Source organism: Gopherus flavomarginatus, chromosome 5 (assembly GCF_025201925.1).
Source record: "Gopherus flavomarginatus isolate rGopFla2 chromosome 5, rGopFla2.mat.asm, whole genome shotgun sequence".
In the NCBI taxonomy this organism is placed as follows: Eukaryota; Metazoa; Chordata; order Testudines; family Testudinidae; genus Gopherus; species Gopherus flavomarginatus.
Window position 1 is genome coordinate 122,222,975 of NC_066621.1, and position 21,785 is coordinate 122,244,759.

The 21,785-nt window shown below is 42.4% G+C and overlaps 1 protein-coding gene across 2 annotated transcripts in view; it reads left to right on the forward strand.

Annotated features, from left to right (window-relative positions):
- Positions 1-21,785, forward strand: part of TSHR (thyroid stimulating hormone receptor) — a 232,336-nt gene that overhangs the window by 201,967 nt on the left and 8,584 nt on the right. For both annotated transcript variants that reach the window (XM_050953256.1, XM_050953257.1), the window contains one exon: positions 6,758-6,835. In XM_050953256.1, coding sequence (XP_050809213.1) covers positions 6,758-6,835 — 78 coding nt within the window. The remainder of the gene's footprint in view (positions 1-6,757; positions 6,836-21,785) is intronic.

Sequence of the window (21,785 nt, forward strand, 5' to 3'; positions counted from 1 at the left end):
GCTCAAGATACTAAAGCCACTGGGTCAACATTGACAAGATATGAGAGTGGCTCCCAAATTTCTCCATAAAGCATCAGATAAAGGGAGATACTAATCCCTTATGTAGTGTTGTAGCAGAACTAGGGCTTGTTTCACATGACAGCAGATGAGAGGACAGGCTATGAGAGATTTCCTTGGTGGCATGCAGGGAATTAGGTATGTGTTATGCCTAACAAATAATATGGAGAAAATCTATTCCAGTGCTCACTATGTACTTGTGTTTTATAGCTCAGGTGAAATATTTGCATCTTCTGACTTGACTACAGTGAGAAGTATGGACTTGTGCCCAGTGAAGTCAATTTTGCCATTGACTTCAACGGGGCCAGGATTAGGTCCTTTGTAATTTTCAATACACAAACATTATGGTTTGCAGACTAATTTGCACACTTTACAGCTAAACCGATTCAATTGCCTGCATTTTCAAGACTTGAGTCTATAGACTTGATCTGTGCTCCCCTATGGACCTTTAGTTCTTCACCAAATGTTGGCCTCTTGTAGGCAGTGTAGTCTAATGATTAGAGCAGTCAACTAGGCTCGGGAGATTTGAGTTGTGTTCATAGCTCTGCCACTGACCTCAGGGAAGTCATTTCATCTCTCTGCCTGAGTTTATTCAGGAAATAAGGATACTTACCAAGTTACCTCTTTTGCAAAGCACTCTGAGATCTTCAGATTAAAAGTGCTATAAAACAGCTAGCTGTTTTTCTCTAAAGAGTTTTGGGAATGCGAAGGACACTGGACCTAATCAAACTGAATTCCAGATTATATTACTACTGCCTAATGCCCAATGTATAACAACAAACATCGCAAAAAAATCTCAGATATGAATGCACTATAACTGTATATATGCATGTGGAGGTTCCTTCTAATATTGCCTGCTTATATTGGTTTCTATTGACTTAGTAGTCTGGAAGTCCTTGGGTCTCTGAAGATATGACTACACTGCAATGAAACATAAGAACATACATATGACCATACTGGGTCACACCAGTGGTTCACCTAGCCCATTATCCTGTCTTCTCACAGTGGCCAATGTCAGTTGTTTCAGAGGGAATGAACAGAGCAAGTAATTATCAAGTGATCCATCCCATCACACATTCACAGCTTCTGGCAAACAGAAGCTAGGGATGCTTCAGAGCATGGTTTTGCACCCCTGCCCATTCTGGCTAATAGCCGTTAATGGACCTATCCTCCATGAACTTATCTAGTTCTTTTTTTAAAAACCTGCGGCTGGGTTGTGCCAGCTGACTTGGGCTCACAGAGCTAAGGCTAAAGGAGCTGTTTAATTGGAGTATAGACATTTTGGCCTGGGCTCCAGCCTGAGTTCTAGGACCTTTCCACCTTGCAAGGTCCTAGAGCCTAGGATCCAGCATGAACCTAAGCCTGAGGATCTACACTGCAATTAAAAAGCCACTAGCCCCATGAGCCTGAGTAAGCTGACACAGGCCAACCACTAGATTTTAACTGCAGTTTAGGGTACATCTTCACAGAGATAAAAGACCTACTGTCATAAACAGATAAGTAAGAGTTAATAGAACAGAAGTACTTCATATCTCTTTTCCCTGTAAAGGGTTAACAAGATCAATGAGCCTGGCTGTCACCTGACCAGAGGACCAATCAGGGGACAGGATACTTTCAAATCTTGAGGGAGGGAAATTTTTGTGTGTGCTGTTAGTTTTTGGTTGTTGTTCTCTCTGGGTTCTGAGAGCGACCAGACGTGCAACCAGGTTTCTCTCCAATCTCTCTGATACAGGCTCTTATGTACTCAGAATAGTAAGTACTAGGTAGATAAGGCGAGTTAGGCTTATGTTTGTTTTCTTTATTTGCAAATGAGTATTTGGCTGGAAGGAGTTCAAATTTGTATTTTGCTGAAAGGATTTTAATTTGTACTTGTATACTTAGGCTGGGAGGGTATTCCCAGTGTCTATAGCTGAAAGACCCTGTAACATATTCCATCTTGAATTTACAAAGATAATTTTTACTGTTTTTTCTTTCTTTAATTAAAAGCTTTTCTTGTTTAAGAACCTATTTGTTTTTTTATTCTGGTGAGACCCCAGGGGACTGGGTCTGGATCCACCAGGGAATTGGTGGGGAGAAAGGAGGGAAGGGGGAGAGAGAGGTTAATTTCTCTCTGTGATAGGATTACTTTCTCTCTCAGGGAGAGTCTGGGAGGGGGAGAGAGAAGGAGGGGGGAAGGTGAATTTTCCTCTCTGTTTTGAGATTCAAGGAGTTTTGAGTCACAGTGATCTTCCAGGGTAACCCAGGGAGGGGAAACCTGGGAGAGGCAACGGTGAGGGAAAGGGTTTACTTTCCTTGTGTTAAGATCCAGAGGGTCTGGGTCTTGGGGGTCCCCGGGCAAGGTTTTGGGGGGACCAGAGTGTACCAGGCATTGGAATTCTTGGTTGGTGGCACTCTACAAGTACTAAGCTGGTAATTGAGCTTAGAGGAATTCATGCTGGTACCCCATCTTTTGGACACTAAGGTTCAGAGTGGGGGTTTATACCATGACACCTACCCATGGCTGGTCCAAATGAGCTGACTCATACTCATGCAGCTCAGGCTGCAAGGCTAAAAATCACTGTGTAGATATTCAGGCTCAGGCTGGAGCCTGAGCTCTGGGATTCTCCACTCCAGCAGAGTCCCAGAGTTTGGGCTCCAGCCCAGGTCCACACATCTCTACAATGTTTTTTCAGCCCAGGAGCCCAAGCCCCACAAGCCCAAGTCAGCAAATCCAGACCAGCTTCAAGATTTTTATCCATGTGTCGTCGTAGCCTACGTGATGACCTCATGGCTACTGCCATTAAGTTCCTAATTAAGAGTCTAATTGTGCACTCCTTCTGCAGGAAAAATTCCCAGTGATTTCAATGTGGTTTAATCTGATGTTATGCTTTTGTGAATGCACAAACACGCACAGCAATGACCACCATGCTTTGTAGACAAAAATTTATTAGAACCACTGCTGTAACTGGGATTTGAAGTTGAATGTCAAAATGAAAATGGTTAGCCTTGAGATAACATTAATCCTGATGGAGTGTTGGTGATTTGAAATATCTGGTATTTTAATAATAAATAGTTAGATTTCTGTAATGCTATTCATCTGAAGCTCTCAAAGTACTTTTTGTACAGATACACTAAATGAACATGTGAGCAATGTGTTAGGAAAGACCTGTTTGGGGGCTTTTGTGTTGTTCTACTAGAAATCATTATAACCCTTGAAAATATCCAGAATGTATGTGACTCAAGATGTGGCCATAGGGCATAAGCTCTGAATCTACAGCACCACCTCAGCTATATAAGTAGTGATGATATCTGTTACAGTCATCTGTGAAACAGTCAGTTTTCTCGAACTGGTCATTGGTATCTGGCTCTCCAGCTTTCTGACTATGTGTTGGTGAGAGAAAGTATTGAAAAATTGCATATAAATTACAGATGTTCAGGCGAGCCTAGCACTAGCTTTCCTTATTGCTCTGCAACAGAGCTGAATTCAGAACTCAGTACTGTTCTTGAACTCTTGAGAACTAGAAATGTTACAGACAGGATGCTCATGTGGTAGGTTCTTGGGTGAAGAGGGAGTGAACTTTTGCTATTATAGTGACCCCACTCATTGAATAACGAAGTGCTTTGGCAGATTGCAAAGGAAGTCCAGTTTAGTTTTGATTGACATGAAGGATAGGAAGATGTAAAATGAATGTGTAGGGGGAAATCTTGAAGGTTCTAACAAATGTAGAAATCCTCCTATCTTGTGGGAGACAGGGAACTCCAGCTGTGCAAAGACTGATGACCTGTCTGGTCTATTAGAGAGGAAGTGTGAGCTAAATATTAGAGCCAGGGACTCAATATCAAGTTACCACTCCTATGATACATGGCCTTGGGCAAGTCACTTAATTTATCTGAGCTCATCTGTAAAATGGAGACAATACTTGTCTATCTTCCAGATAATTTGTGAGCTTTAATTATTAAATATTGTAATGAACTACCTACTGAGTATGTGTAAAACTATTCTCTCCTGAATGGAATCAGAACTGCTCAACTGTTGTCATAGGCCCTATGTCACTAGCAGCTGAAGAAGTGATAGGAACCCTGTGCTCCTAAAGTAGGCGAATCTGCTGTTGTGAATTTCTGATCAGCAGCAGTATGCCAATCACAAAGTCCTAGATGGCCACAAATTTGTCACATTATTGTTGTTGTGTGTGTATACTGCTGTTTTATTAGGTATTTATTCTTTCCCACTGTCTACCCATAAATTGTGGAATTATTGAAACCACTGCCTTATTCTGAGAATTTCTTCTCTGAAAAGTAATCTTAAGTCAAATCAGATATGCTAAAATATATTAGTCCACTGGGAAAGAAACTATCTGGTGTAAAATGTCTGACCTTTCTAGAGCAGTTTGCTACTGGAATGAATTACCTGCAACAATAAGCCAGATATTTCAAAAGTTACCTAAACTTCAGTTTAAGGAAAAGTGCAAGGATTTAGCTAAATTGAAATGCAACTGATACCGAAGATGTATCCTCTGGCTGGGTAGGTTGGCCACTTTCTTTGTAATGTTGAGTAGCACTAGTTTAGCTATTATTGTTCTGTTGCTGTATTATGGTAACTTCTTGAGTGTTCAATAAGCATTTTGTGGTATTTCTTTGATTATGCAGTGTGCTACCCTGTCTCTCTGAAATGCATATGCACTGCTACCTATATCTGTATTTTCTCTGATGTTTCAAGTGCCAGAGTGATGTGGAATGAAAGGTGGCCTTGTCTTGTTTACATGGCTCATGTGTAGGGATGAGAGAACACTGTGTTGCTACAGGCTTTAGGAAAGTGTCCAAATGATGGAGGGAAATTGTTTGTTTCTCCAGAATTTTAGAACATAGATTTTGTTGATGACATCATGGTAGAGGTTTCTTTGGTTGTTTTTTCCTTCAAGTTCATCCTTTCTCTCCCCTTCTTTCAAAGGAGCTTCAGTCTGATCTCTACATTGTTACATGTACATGGGAGGCCATTTTGGTTATGCAAACCTTAGGGCAGCTGAAATATGTATTCTCAAACTCAAACTCTGCGTGGGTGGTGTTTTACTACAGGTCTCTGATGTGTCCACTCATGTCATTTGCCTCCTCAGGTCTGAGGCTGGGGATACCAAAGCTTTAACCCTCCTCCTCCCACCCCCCAGATTTGCTTAGGGGGAATATTTGGTGTGTATGGTGTACATGTGTGTTTGGGATGGAGGGTTTAGTTTACTTGAGGGAACGTCTCTTGGCTTTTTCCTGAAAAAAGATTGAAATGTTCAGAATGGTAAGACTTTATCTGAGTTTATTCATTGTTCCTGAGACTTGTTAATTGGGCTCATTTTATACAAAGCAAAATAACTGACAGTACTTAAAATGTTGATTGGCTAAGGTGGGCATGGAAATGCAGAGGCTGCTTTTAAAAATGTGGTTCAACAGGTGAACTAAAATGCTTTTTACTTGACTTAAAACTCCTTCCATCCCTCACACTCATGTCTTTTCCGCTCCTAGTGAAACTAAGTGGGAGGAAGCATTATGTCGCCTCCTCTCTGCAGATAGTGGTGGCTCGCTGGGACCTGATTGCCCCTCCTTCCATTCTCATTCACAGCTAAAAAGAAGTGGTTGTTTCTCAAAGCCCAGGCCCCCATTTTTCCCCTCTTCCTCCTCACGTTCCTTATTATAACTGAAGAGAAGTGGAATAGGTATCATTTTGAATTAAGACCAGGTAACCTGAAAAATATTTGTGAATAAAGACAGAGTAACAATAACAATGAAAATATGTATATTTTATTTAATTTTTATTTTTGAAGAGGGACTCCTTTTATAAGTAGGTGAAAGAATACCGATATATACAATCAGTAACACAATGTGTAACTATCTCTAACCGAAAGTGTAACTGTAGCTCTGCCTCAAATACTGCACGGTAGAGTATAAATAATATGGGAGCAGAAAATGAACTCGTAAGTTAAAGGTAAAGTTCAATGAGCATTGATAGAAGTTCTTTTTCTAGTTTTTAAATGCCAGAGAATGGTGTCAATTGACCATACCAAAGACTAAAATCCTGTACAGAATTGTCTGCATAGAATAGGTATGATATGTGCAGTGGCAAGGCAAGTTTCCTCCATGTTACTTAGCCAATGTGCCTCAACCCAGCTCTGGAGGGACCATTCGTAAGATAGAGTGTTCATTATCTATAACTTATTCAGTCTTGATTGCCTTTACTGGCAGGAGCACTGCCAGCTTTTTTTGTGCCCTAGGCAGTGGAAGGTCCCACCCCCAAAATGGCCCCCCCAACAGAGGTGGCGGAAGGCCTCGCCTTCGAAATACTGCCGACGACTGGGGCAGCTGAAGATCCGGCCGGCGCAGTCACCGCCCCCAAATGGTAGCACCCTAGGCGACCACCTAGGTCGCCTAATGGGTTGCGCCGGCCCTGTCTACTGGAGTTGCCACTTGAAGAGGTAGTTTTTGTGATGTGGACACTTGTATCATTAGGAATTGGACTGACAGCTACTAAATATATTTCACATGGGCAGATACTGGCTGTTTGTCAAGTTTATTTAAAGAATGAAAGAAAATGGCTCATGTGGTAACTCAGGGTTCCTGCAGCTTCTAGTCTTGTTCTTTTTCACTAGAGTGTTCATATTCCTCTTTCCTCTTTACATATGGTAGCTCATGGGAGATATATAATTTTGTCACCAGATAATTGTGTATTTTTTCTCTGCAGCTACCTGCACAAGAACAAATACCTGAAAGTTATTGAAGAAGATGCATTTTTGGGAGTGAACAGTGGACCAACTCTGCTGTGAGTAGGAGAAAAGGGTGGAAAAGGTTTTTAAAGTGGTGTTCATTAGCACTGCACCATCCTCAGGACTATCAATAGAAAACAAGAGAGTGTGGGTGGTATGCTTACACAATAACATTGATGATAAAAGCTATTATTCTGGAACTGACTATATTTCCTAGGGTTGATGCTCTGTGTTGCAAAAGACTTGGGTTTTTGTTTGATTCTCAGTCTTTCTTGGTGTTTTGTTTCTTGGGGTTTACACAGTGGCAGATGTACACAGCTCAACTATTCCTTTAGTTGATTAAAAGTCACCTGTAAAAAGAAAATAGTTGGGTTTGTGCCTTTTAGAAATATATTTATTTTTGCTACTGTATGATGATTAAAGAAGGGCTGAAAGAAGTTTCAGAAGTAGTTAGTATTTTACATTAGAAATACAAATCCTCATTACCTTGTTTCCTATGAAAGACACTGTGTAACTGGAGAACTAGTAGGATTGTAGTAGCATAAGTAATAAGAAAATGGAAACTGAGATAGGAAGGGATTTTTAGTCAACTCTTAAAATTATTTTGTTGCTGCTGCTGTTTTTGTTACTCCCTATTTAATTTGACTCCCAGTCCAGTTTTCTGGTCCTCCAAATAGACTACCAATAAAATCAAGGAAGACAAGATTTGATATTCTGGCTATTTCTAAAATACAAAACAAACAGGAAAAAAGTTTGAAGAATGCATGACAGATTTTTTTTATACAAACCTATGGACACAAACCCAATTCTTTGTTTTCTCTGCTGCTTAGGTTTAAGGAGAGGGATTGATAGATTCAGAAGGGAGTCGGTCCAATCCTTAATGTAGTGGATGGATGCTATCCTGGGGACAATGGTGGTGCTGAGAATTATTGGAAGAATGAGAGAGGGTGCTGAGTTAAAAAAACAAAACAAAACAGTTACTTCTCTAGCCTCTAATTTGCTTGCAGAAGATCCTGAAATTCCTTCCTCAAGGCATAGCAGCTGAATTGCAGGGTTTAGCCTGTTGGTAATCATGGCAGTGATGCCAGCCACAGAGATCAATCCAAATGACGTTGCCAGATTCACTCTCTATCCGACAGGACAACTTGTGTGTCATATTCAGTGTCATTGCATCAAAATGATGTTTGGGCTACCGGGTAACTTAAGGATCATCAAGAATCCTCCCAACTAGACTAGGTAATTAAGGTTGTAGGGAGGCATGATCTTCCCCTCTGAATGTGACTGATGACAGAAAAACTGGCAGGGTAACAGCTTTGCAGCAAAAAAAAACCTGTCTGCTTAACCATAAAGTGGTTATTGACATATGTGGCTTCAATCCTGTATCAGAAGGTTCCTTGCTGGTGACTACGAGTTCAGAAAGGGAGGTGGAATATGGAACAGGGAAATCAAGACAAAAAGCCAGAAAGCATATTAGTTTAAAAAATAAAACCTTCCAGTTACAGATTAACACTTTTGGGTATTTATTCTTTAATATTACAGTCTTTTTCTTACAGCAGAATTTGAGTTTTGCCTCAGTACTGAAATCTATTAAGTAAGGAGTCTCTCCATCTGTCTGCTTATGTTGTTTCCCTCTTCTTGCTGACTGCCTATGGATCATAAAACCTATATTATAACTGAGAGCCAAAAGAGATCTTCCTTCATCTCAAATGATAGAAGACTTATAGACTCTAGGACTGGAAGGGACCTCAAGAAGTCATCGAGTCCAGTCCCCTGCCCTCATGGCAGGACCAAATACTGTCTAGACCATCCCTAATAGACATTTATCTAACCTACTCTTAAATATCTCCAGAGATGGAGATTCCACAACTTCCCTAGGCAATCTATTCCAGTGTTTAACTACCCTGACAGTTAGGAACTTTTTCCTAATGTCCAACCTAAATCTCCCTTGCTGCAGTTTAAGCCCATTGCTTCTTGTTCTATCATTGGAGGCTAAGGTGAACAAGTTTTCTCCCTCCTCCTGATGACACCCTTTTAGATACCTGAAAACTGCTATCATGTCCCCTCTCAGCCTTCTCTTTTCCAAACTAAACAAACCCAATTCCTTCAGCCTTCCTTCATAGGTCATGTTCTCAAGATCTTTAATCATTCTCGTTGCTCTTCTCTGGACCCTCTCCAATTATTCCACATCTTTCTTGAAATGCGGTGCCCAGAACTGGACACAATACTCCAGTTCAGGCCTAACCAGCGCAGAATAAAGCGGAAGAATGACTTCTCGTGTCTTGTTTACAACACACCTGTTAATGCATCCCAGAATCACGTTTGCTTTTTTTGCAACAGTATCACACTGTTGACTCATATTAAGCTTGTGGTCTACTATGACCCCTAGATCTCTTTCTGCCATACTCCTTCCTAGACAGTCTCCTCCCATTCTGTATGTGTGAAACTGATTTTTCCTTCCTAAGTGGAGCACTTTGCATTTATCTTTATTGAACTTCATCCTGTTTACCTCAGACCATTTCTCCAATTTGTCCAGATCGTTTTGAATTTTGACCCTGTCCTCCAAAGCAGTTGCAATCCCTCCCAGTTTGGTATCGTCCACAAACTTAAAAAGCATACTTTTTATGCCAACATCTAAATCGTTGATGAAGATATTGAACAGAGCCGGTCCCAAAACAGACCCCTGCGGAACCCCACTTGTTATACCTGTCCGGCAGGATTGGGAGCCATTAATAACTACTCTCTGAGTACGGTTATCCAGCCAGTATTGCACCCACCTTATAGTAGCCCCATCTAAATTGTACTTTCCTAGTTTATCTATAAGAATATCATGTGAGACTGTATCAAATACCTTACTAAAGTCTAGGTATATCACATCCACCACTTCTCCCTTATCCACAAGGCTCGTTATCCTATCAAAGAATGCTATCAGATTAGTTTGACACGATTTGTTCTTTACAAATCCATGCTGGCTATTCCCTATCACCTTACCACCTTCCAAGTGTTTGCAGATGATTTCTTTAATTATCTGCTCCATTATCTTCCCTGGCACAAAAGTTAAACTAACTGGTCTGTATTTTCCTGGGTTGTTTTTATTTCCCTTTTTATAGATGGGCACTATATTTGCCCCCTTCCAGTCTTCTCGAATCTCCCCCGTCTCCCATGATTTCCCAAAGATAATAGCTAGAGGCTCAGATACCTCCTCTATTAACTCCTTGAGTATTCTAGGATGCATTTCATCAGGCATTGGTGACTTGAAGGCATCTAACTTTTCTAAGTGATTTTTTACTTGCTCTTTTTTTATTTTATCTTCTAAACCTACCCTCTTCCCGTAAGCATTCACTATATTAGACATTCCTTCAGACTTCTCAGTGAAGACCGAAACAAAGAAGTCATTAAGCATCTCTGCCATTTCCAAGTCTCCCGTTACTGTTTCCCCCTCCTCACTGAGCAGTGGGCCTACCCTGTCCTTGGTCTTCCTCTTGCTTCTAATGTATTGATAAAAAGTCTTCTTGTTTCCCTTTATTCCCATAGCTACTTTGAGCTCATTTTGTGCCTTTGCCTTTCTAATCTTGCCTCTGCATTCCTGTGTTATTTGCCTATATTTGTCCTTTGTAATCTGACCTAGTTTCCATTTTTTATATGACGCCTTTTTATTTTGTAGGTCACGCAAGATCTCGTGGTTAAGCCAAGGTGGTCTTTTGCCACATTTTCTATCTTTCCTAACCATCGGAATAGCTTGCTTTTGGGCCCTTAATAGCGTCCCTTTGAAAAACTGCCAACTCTCCTCAGTTGTTTTTCTCCTCAATCTTGATTCCCATGGGACCTTACCTATCAGCTCTCTGAGCTTACCAAAATCCGCCTTCCTGAAATCCATTGTCTCTATTTTGCTGTACTCCCTTCTACCCTTCCTTAGAATTGCAAACTCAATTATTTCATGATCACTTTCACCCAAGCTTCCTTCTACTTTCAAATTCTCAACAAGTTCCTCCCTATTTGTTAAAATCAAGTCTAGAAAAGCTTCCCCCCAGTAGCTTTTTCAACTTTCTGAAATAAAAAGTTGTCTGCAATGCAGTCCAGGAACTTATTGGATAGTCTGTGCCTCGCGGTGTTATTTTCCCAACATATATCTGGATAGTTGAAGTTCCCCATCACCACCAGATCTTGGGCTTTGGATGATTTTGTTAGTTGTTTGAAAAAAGCCTCATCCACCTCTTCCACCTGATTAGGTGGCCTGTAGTAGACTCCCAGCATGACATCACCCGTGTTTTTTACCCCGTTTAGCCTAACCCAGAGACTCTCAACACTCCCATCTCCTATGTCCATCTCTACCTCAGTCCAAGTGTGTACATTTTTAATATATAAGGCAATACCTCCTCCCTTTTTCCCCTGTCTATCCTTCCTGAGCAAACTATACCCATCCACACCAACATTCCAGTCGTGTGTATTATCCCACCAAGTTTCAGTAATGCCAACAATGTCATAGTTGTATTTATTTATTAGCACTTCCAGTTCTTCCTGCTTATTACCCATACTTCTTGCATTTGTATATAGGCATCTAAGATACTGGTTTGATCTTGCCTCCCAGCTTTGCCCTGACCCTCCTTTCTCTCTGCCATTATAGCCCGTGCTCCCTCCTGTTTCCAACCCATCTCCCAGATCTTGTTCCCCACTTACCTGTGGGCTTTGCTCACCTGTCCCCGTCGAACCTAGTTTAAAGCCCTCCTTACTAGGTTAGCCAGTCTGTGCGCAGACTGTTTTCTTAGCTCAGGTTCTTAAAGTCTGTTCTTCCTGCTGCAGTTTGCAATGGCAGTATCTGTGCAGTTAGAGATCTATCCCTTTAAATGCATAAGGTTTCCCAAATACCTTTACAGGACAAAAGATTATTTACAAAATGGTTTCATTGACAGGGAAGGGAATATTAGGCAGAATATTTTGTGTGTATATAATAGACATCTAAAACAATGTTGGTCTAATATGTTGACCTAAATATGTCAAAATACATATACATATAAACATCCAAATCACTGAGGCTGCAGACAGATAACATTTTATAGATATCACATTAATGTAGCGTTGTGGTTACCAGTAGTGGAAAAGTGGAATTCAGGGCATATAAAGAGACATTTCTTCTCTTAGTGTGTTTTCAGGTTAGATTTGTTCCTCAAAGTGACTGGAAGCTGTCATAATTTTCTGTAGTCTATTGTGCTGACCCACTTGTCACTAATCCACAGGACACTGGCATGTGTTTTTAATCTTTCAGTCACATCAGACAGCTTTCCATCTTCCTTTAGAAACTGTGCATATGTGCAATAGACATATCATAATAACATTTCCACCAGAAGATGGAGATGGTGCTAAATAGACATTGCACAAGGAGGAATTGCTTCTCCAGGAATGAAGACAGAGGAACCATGATAAGTGATCATAAATGTACAAGCTCCTGTTTATTCCTAACCAGCTGGTTTTTTTTAAGTTGACAGCATTTTTTTTTGATCTGGTCCTTGGATTTGCTAGCATTGCACAGACTAACTACTTTGGGAATGTAACATGTTCAGTCAAGTTTAATTTGTGGGTAACAACTTCACAGCCTTCTGTAATTCTTACACCAGGGGTCGGCAACCTTTCAGAAGTGGTGTGCCAAATCTTCATTTATTCACTCTAATTTAAGGTTTTGCATGCCAGTAATACATTTTAACATTTTTAGAAGGTCTCTTTCTATAAGTCTATAATATATAACTAAACTATTGTTATATGTAAAGTAAATAAGGTTTTTAAAATGTTTAAGAAGCTTCACTTAAAATTAAATTAAAATGCAGAGCCCCGCAAACCGGTGGCCAGGACCCAGGCAGTGTGAGTGCCCCTGAAAATCAGCTCTTGTGCTTCTTTGGCACCTGTGCCAAGGTTGCCTAGCCCTGCATGGATATAAAAATGTGGATCTGCAGAGCACTGGAGCCTGGTGGCAGACAGCCTCAGCTATCAGCCCTGTGCAGGGCTTACAGCTGGAGTCACCCCTGTCCTGGTCTGAGCTGTCAGTGCCAGGGTGGAGTGGGAGGGTTCAAGTTCTCAACCTCACCTGGGGCTGACAGCCAGCAGGCAATGTAAGTAACGCATCGTCTACACAGACACTGTGACACCCTAACTACATTGACCAAAGTGCTGTGCCTCTCGCAGAGATGGAGCTATTAAGTCAATGTAGTGGGTGACTTAGGCCTGGTCCACACTACGAGTTTAGGTCGAATTTAGCAGCGTTAAATCGAATTAACCCTGCACCCGTCCACACAAGGAAGCCATTTACTTCGACATAAAGGGCTCTTAAAATCAATTTCTGTACTCCTCCCCGACGAGGGGAGTAGCGCTGAAATCGACATTGCCGGTTCGAATTAGGGTTAGTGTGGACGCAATTCGATGGTATTGGCCTCCGGGAGCTATCCCATAGTTCACCATTGTGACCACTCTGGACAGCAATCTGAACTCAGATACACTGGCCAGGTAGACAGGAAAAGCCTCGCGAACTTTTGAATTTCATTTCCTGTTTGCCCAGCGTGGAGAGCTGATCAGCACAGGTAACCATGCAGTCCGAGAATCGATAAAGAGCTCCAGCATGGACCGCATGGGAGGTACTGGATCTGATCGCTGATTGGGGAGACGATTCTGTGCTAGCAGAACTATGTTCCAAAAGACAAAATGCCAAAACATTTGAAAAAATCTCCAAGGGCCTGATGGAGAGCTGCCACAATAGGGACTCAGTACAGTGCCACGTGAAAGTTAAGGAGCTCAGACAAGCATACCAGAAAACCAAAGAAGCAAACAGATGCTCCAGGGCAGAGCCGCAGACATGCCACTTCTACGCTGAGCTGCATGCAATTCTGGGGGAGGGGCACCACCACTACCCCACTGTGGTGGTTTTTGCTGACCGTAGATTCCGAGGAGGGGGTACTTTCAGTCATGCCTGAGGATGAGGAGGGAAGATGAGGAGGAGGACGAGCTTGAGGAGAGCACACAGCACACCGTTCTCCCCAACAGCCAGAATCTTTTTCTCACCCTGACTGAAATAGCTTCCCAACCCTCCCAAGGTGGTATTCCGGACTATGAAGTCGTAGAAGGGACCTCTGGTGAGTGTACCTTTGTAAATATAAAACATGGTTTAAAAGAAAACGTTTTTTAAGGATTAATTTGCCCTGAGGACTTGGGATGCATTCGTGGCCAGTACAGCTACTGGAAAAGTCTGTTAACATGTCTGGGGATGGAGCAGAAATCCTCCAGGGACATCTTCATGAAGCTCTCCTGGAGGTACTCTGAAAGCCTTTGCAGAAGGTTTCTCGGGAAAGCAGCCTTATTCTGTCCTCCATGATAGGACACTTTACCATGCCATGCTAGTAGCAAGTAATCTGGTATCATTGCATGACAAAGCCTGGCAGCATATGGTCCCGGTGTTTGCTGGCATTCAAGCAACATCTTTATCTCTCTGTATTATCCTCAGGAGAGTGATATTGGTCATGGTAACCTGGTTGAAATAAGGGAATTTAATTAAGGGGACATTCAGAGGTGGCCGTTCCTACTGGGCTGTTTGCCTGTGGCTGAAAAGAAATCCTCCCCGCAGTTGGAGCCGGGGGTGGGGATTGGTGCTGAGCTTTTCGCATTTGGCTAGCATTTCCCTAATACCAGCCACTCGGTGGGGAGAGAGGTAAAGCGATCATCCCAGAGGTTTGGATGGGGAGGGATGGTAGTTTGGTTTCTGCTGCTGCACGTTAATACAAAAACCACAGCACTCAATGGGCTTTGCTTGGTATGGGAAAGGAGGGCATTACTTTTATGAAGGTTGCAGAAGCCGAAAAACAATAGCTTACCATGGCCGCATGTGAGCCGAATTCTGTTTCCCATCTGATCTCTAACACCAAAGCCGCAGGCACTCAATATTAAGGTGCAAAATGGGACCTTGTACCAAAATCAGGTGTGCTATGTAAGGTGAATAGTGTTGTTCACCGTGAAAGAGTATACTCATTGTTCTGTAAAATGTATCTTTTTAAATACTTACCTCACTTTTTTCCCTCCCACAGCTGCAAATTTTTCAAGCCTCCCTCCTCCATCCCGAAGGCTATCTCAGATAAGGCAGTGAAAAAAACACATGTGCAGTGAAATGTTCTCTGAGATCATGCAGTCAACCCGCAATGAAAGAGCTCATCTGAATGAATGGAAGGACACAGTATCACAGTACAGGAAAGCAGCCAATGAACGTGAGGACAGGAGGGACGAACGTGAGGACCGGAGGGACAATTGAGATGAGAGGTGGCGGCGGGAAGATCAGAGGAGGCAGGATGCAATGCTGGGGCTACTGCGGGATCAAACGGACATGCTCTGACATCTGGCGGAGTGTCAAGAACGGCAGCAGGATCACAGAGTACCGCTGCAGCTCCTGTTTAACCACCCTTCCCCCTCTCCAAGTTCCATAGCCTGCTCACCCAAACGCCCAAGAACGCAAGGTGGGGGAGGCTCCGTGCACCCTGCCACTCCACCCCGGTGGACAGCCCAAGCAACAGCAGGCTGTCATTCAACAAGTTTTAAAATGGCCTTTTCCTTCCTCCCCTCCTCCCCTCCTCCCATACTTCACCCGGTTCCTTGTCAGTTCTCTCCCTATTTTTATAATCAATTCATAAAGAATACATGGTTTTTAAACAATAGTGACTTTATTTCCTTTGCAAGCAAGCTGTGATCGAAGGGGGGAGGGTGGGTGACTTACAGGGAATGAGTCAGCCAAGGAGGAGGGTTCTCATCAAGGAGGAACAAACTGAACTGTCACACCATAGCCTAGCCAGTCATGAAACTGGTTTTCAAAGCTTCTCTGATGCGCAGCACTTCCTCGTGTGCTCTTCTAATCGCCTTGGTGTCTGGCTGCGCGTAATCAGCGGCCAGGCGATTTGCCTCAACGTCTCACCCTGCCATAAATGTCTCCCCCTTACTCTCACAGAGATTGTGGAGCACACAGCAAGCAGCAATAACAATGGGAATATTGGTTTCGCTGAGGTCTGAGCAAGTCAGTAAAGTGTGCCAGTGACCCTTTAAATGTCCAAATGCACATTCTACCACCATTCTGCAAGTGCTCAGCCTATAGCTGAACAGCTTCTGACTCTGTCCAGGCTGCCTGTGTATGGCTTCATGAGCCATGGCATTAAGGTGTAGGCTGAGTCCCCAAGGATAGGCATATCAATATCCCCAACAGTTATTTTCTAGTCTGTGAAGTAAATCCCTTGCTGCAGCCATTTAAACAGACTAGTGTTCCTGAAGACGCAAGCATCATGAACCCTTCCCGGCCATCCCACATTGATGTTGGTGAAATGTCCCTTGTGATCCACCAGTGCTTGTAGCACCATTGAAAAGTACCCCTTGCGGTTTATGTACTGGCTGCCCTGGTGGTCCAGTGCCAAGATAGGGATATGGGTTCCATGTATCTCCCCACCACAGTTAAGGAATCCCATTGCAGCAGAGCCATCTACTATGACCTGCACATTTCCCAGAGTCACTACCTTTGGTAGCAGCAGCTCAGTGATTGCTTTGGCTACTTGCATCAGAGCAGCCCCCACAGTAGATTTTCCCACTCCAAATTGATTCCCGACTGACCGGTAGCTGTCTGGTGTTGCAAGCTTCCACAGGGCTATCATCACTTGCTTTGAACTGTGAGGGCTGCTCTCATCTTGATATTCTGGCACTTCAGGGCAGGGGAAAGCAAGTCACAAAGTTCCATGAAAGTGCCCTTATGCACGCAAAAGTTTTGCAGCCACTGGGAATTGTCCCACACCTCCAACACTATGCGGTCCCACCACTCTGTGCTTGTTTCCCGGGCCCAGAATCGGCGTTCCATGGCATGAATCTGCCCCATTGACACCATGCTCTCCAAAGCGCTGGAGCCCGCTGTTTGAGAGAATTCTGTGTCCATGTCCTCATCACTCTCATCGCCGTGCTGCCGTCACTTCCTCCTCATCTGGTTTTGCAGGTTCTGGTTCAGCATAAACCGCATGATAATGCGCAAGGTGTTTACAATGTTCATGACTGCTGCGTTGAGCTGACTGGGCTCCATGCTTGCCATGGTATGGCATCTGCGCTGAAAAAAGGCACGAAACAATTGTCTGCCGTTGCTCTGACGGGGGGAAGGGCAACTGACAACATGGTTTACAGGGAATTAAAATCCGCAAAGGCGGAGGCTTTGCATCAAGGGGAAACACAAACAGCTGTCACACAGAATGGCCCCCTCAAGGATTGAACTCAAAAGCCAGGGTTTAGCAGGCTGTTGATTTCACGGAGGGAGGGGAGAGCAAATGAATACAAAACAAATCTGGTCTATTTCTTGTTTTGATCCACTCCATCTATCTTTTACATCTTAGGCTGGCAGCAGATGGTGCAGTATGACTGCTAGCCATCATCATCTCCTGGGTGCTTAGCAGAAGATGCTGCATTAAGACTGCAAGCCATCGTCATCTCCTGGCTGTTCGCCAGAAGATGCTGCATTATGACTACTAGCCCTCATCATCTCCTGGGTGCTTGGCAGAAGACGGGAAATGACCTGGCTGAGTCACTCCCATCTCTGTATGATGACGATAGCTTTCAGTCCTAATGCACCATCTGCTGCCAGAAGGCAATGAGCTGCTGCTGTGTAGCAATGCAGTCCCACATCTGCCAGCACCTAGGAGACTTATGGTGACAGTCGGCTGTGTGGGCTCCATGATTGCTGTGGTATGGTATCTGCACAGGTAACCCAGGGAAAAAGGCATGAAATGGTTGTCTGCCATTGCTTTCATGGAGGGAGGGAGGGAGGGAGAGGGGGGCCTGATGACATGTACCCAGAACCACCCATGACAATTTTTTTGCCCCATCAGGCACTGGGATCTCAACCCAGAATTCCAATGGGTGGGAGAGACTGCAGGAACTATGGGATAGCTACCCACAGTGCAATACTTCGGAAGTCGACGCTAGCCTCAGTGCTATGGACGCACACCGCCGAATGAATGTGCTTAAGTGTGGCCACATGCACTCGACTTTATACAATCTGTTGCCAAAAATCGAATTCTGTAAAATCAGAGTAATCCCATAGTGTAGACATACCCTTACATAAGTGGGAGCACCATTGTAGTGTAGACACTTACATAGGTTGATGTAAGTTGCTTTATGTTGACCTAAATCTGTAGTGTAGACCAGTACTCTAACGATTACTCTTGACTTTAGATGAAGAGAGTTATGTAAAAACAAAAAAATGCTCTCCGCTCTTGAGTGTTCTTTTGAATGTGGTCAGAGGCTTCTTGGGTGGACAGAATCTCCCTCCTACCGCTCATGGCTTCTCCGACTTATAGAATCTCTCTCTGACCTTTGTAGTCAATTTCCTTCAACCTTGGCTGGTCCTGCAGTCAAAGAGTCCTCTTTCCCTTCAAAAGCTTGTCCCTTTGTCTGTCTCTGCTGCCCCAAGCTTCATTCGTCTCCCTGATCCACCCAGTCTCTGTGTTTTTAAAGGGCTGTATCCACACATCATCTGTTTGTTCCCTCTTCTGGAGAAATTCCATTCCTTCAAACCTTGGCCCTCTGCGGAAAAGTTGGAGATGAAGTTACTCATTTGTTCTGCCAGAGCAAAGTCATTACAATGTTGATAACTTTTTTGTTTGTTCTGTAGCTTCTTCCAGACAAAGTCTTTGTCAGCCCATAGTTGGTTTTACTAAACATTGAGGTGTAGAGTTATATAGAGAATTAATCAACACTCACTAGCTGCATGTAGATTCCCCAAAACATTACAAAAGTATAATGCATAGGAGGAGCATACTTTCCCCCTTTCCCCTCCGCACATGAAAATATCTGAGCCTTGCATATATTCATAGAAAAAGGTAACATGGATCCAACTCTGCTCTCCTTATATAAGGAAAACTCACATTTTTATTTGTGCAATCAGTGGTGCAGAAGTGGGTCCATAAATTGTAAAGATCTTTACTTGTATTACAGTAGCATCCATACACCTGTAGAGTAAAAGATAGTCCCTTCCCTGAAAAGCTTACACTCTTAGTTTGAAACCAGATATAACAAGTGGTTGAAATAAATGCTAATAAAATTGGAAGTATTGCCAATACAGAATATCATACAAAAAGATTTGGAAGACCTTGAAAACTGGAGTAATAGAAATGGAATGACATTTAATAATGCAAAGTGCAAGGTCATGCACTTAGGGACTAACAACAAGAAGTTTTGCTATAAGTTGGGGACTTATCAGTTGGAAGTGACAGAGGAGGAGAAAGACCTGGGTGTATTGGTCAATCACAGGATGACCATGAGTGACCATTGTGATGTGACTTGTTTACCTTGACCAAACGAAAGCTGAGGGGAGACATGATTGCTCTTTCTCTCTAAATACATCAGAGGGATAAACACCAGAGAAGGAGAGGAGTTATTTAAGTTAAAGGTACAGGAACAAATGGATATAAACTGGCCATGAACAAGTTTAGGCTTGAAATTAGACATAGGTTTCTAACCATCAGAGGAGTGAAGTGTTGGAATAGGTTTTCAAGGGGAGCAGTGAGGGCAAACAAACCCAACTAGTTTCAAGACTGAGCTTGATAAGTATGTGGAGGAGCTGGTGTGATGAGATTGCCTACAATGGCATATGGCCCATCTGTGACTGCTATTAATAAATATCTCCAACGACCAGAAAAGGGAGTGTAGATGGGGAAGACTCTACCTCATTAGAGACAATTCTTTCCCCAATGTTTCGCTGATGGGTCTCTCAAATATGCTTAAAGTCTATCTGATCACCATATTTGGAGTAGGGGAGGAATTTTCCCCTGGGTCAGATTGGCATAGACCCTGGGTCCGGGGGTCATCTTCCTCTGAGGCTTGGGACACTTGAATTAGAGTTAATAGTGGATTCTCTGTAATTTGAAGTCTTTAAATCATGATTGGAGGATTTCAATAAATCAGCCACAGGTTATGGGTCTATTATAAGAGTGGGTGAGGTTCTGTGGCCTGTGAAGTGCAGGAGATGAGACTATAATCACAATGGTCCCTTCTGGCCTTGAAGTCTATGAGTCTATAAATGAAAGGCAAAAATAGGGTGACTCAAATTGAGTATTTTTCCCATAGACTAGCAGTGTACGTGATTTGTAGATATATACTATGTTTTAATGGAAACAAATCAAATCAGTAGCAGCAGTCTCATCTCACCGCCTGTCTAGACATTGTTAGCAGTGTAAGTACCAATCACCTTCTAAAACATTTTTTGTAGTAGTCTGTGAAACCAGGATTGAGCAATAATGAAACAGGGCAAAGCCCATCACTCTGCCTTCTGTATATCCTATCAGGAAGATCACCATAAATTTACTATGAAAATTCTGTAATGTTAGCCTTCAGAATTAGGTGTTTGACGTAAGTTTACTGCTGGTGAAAGATGGTAGATTGACAGCCCTGGAGAATGAAGACACCTGTTTATCCACAAAACTGGTACAGCATAAACAGTACAAGTTTCCCCACATTTCCTGGCCTTTTTGCTGCAACTCTGAACCTAGAAATAACACCTCTTGTTTATGCACCTGTGAGAGAGTTCAGCAAAAATTGGTTTTATTCCACTCCTTATGCACCAGATCCAGTATCTGTGGTGAAAGCAGCTTTGTGGTGAACCATAACATTTTAGATAATACAAGCTATTTCAATTTTAATGTCTCTTTCATTATTTGACTAAAGCAAATCTGAATCCCAGCTGTGTTTTAATCCCACAAAAATGTTTTGACATTTTCTAAGCTAAAAATGTTCTTAAGGTCAGTGCAGGAAACAAAGGCTAATTTAAAGCAGATGGAAAGGCTGAGGAATAAAGAATGAAGGACTAATCTCTCTTATTAAATGAAAGGATTTATACATTTAATTTGAGTTTTATGTTTTCCCACACTCCCTTCATTTTATGGTCATATGGGAGGAAATTGTCCAACTCTACGTGGCAGTCTTGAAGCCTTAGCTGGACTACTGTGTCTGGGCACCACACTTTAGGAAAGATGTGGACTAATTGGAGAGGATCCAGAGGAGAGCAACAAAAATGATAAAATGTTTAGAAAACCTGACCTTTGAGGAAAGGTTAAAAAAACTGGGCATGTTTAGTCTTGAGAAAGGAAGACTGGGGGTGGGGAACCTGATAACAGTCTTCAAATATGTTAAGGACTGTTATAAATAGGACTATGATTGATTGTCCTCCTTGTTCACTGAAAGTAGGACAAGAAATAATGTGATTAAACTGCAGCAAGGGAGATTTAGGTTAGATATTAGGGAAAACTTTCTAACCATGAGAGTTAAATTTTAGCATAGGCTTCCAAAGGAGATTGCACAATCCTAATCATTGTAGGTTTTTAAGAACAGGTTGAACAAATACATGTCAGGGATAGTCTGGGTTTGCTTGGTCTTGCCTCAGCAGAGGGGACAGGACTTCATAACTTCTTGAGGTCCCTTCCAGCCCTATGTTTCTATGATTGTATATTGTTTGGTACTTCTAAAATCTCATTTTCTATTTTATTTACTTTTACTTCCTTGGCTTTTGGTATTCCAGTCTTTTGCATTTGTTGTGATTTCTTTTAACGGAGATTCTTCTTACTTTTGTTATAAGCATATAAGAATTAATGTATTCATACATAATTACTTTCACAATTACCCTACATTCCCAAGCACCCAACAAAATTGAATTATATTGGCTGGAAGTTTCAGTTTTTAGAAAATTATTACTCCTTGGTTTGAAAACGTATAATGGACTTTGAGATATATTGCTGTTAGCCACCAGGCATTATTCTTCCTGCTTCCTTTCCCATCAATCATAATATTGTTCTTGGAGGCAGGGATCAGATCTGAAAGGGCCAGAAATCTCATAAGAGTCTGCTTTCGTGAGCTTTCCAGCTCAGTTTTGCAGACTCAGGTTTAAGATTTCTATCAGCATCCAAAGCTTGGGATGATTATATGTCTCTAGACACCAAACCTTTTGAGGTTTCCCCTATCATTGGTCTCTCT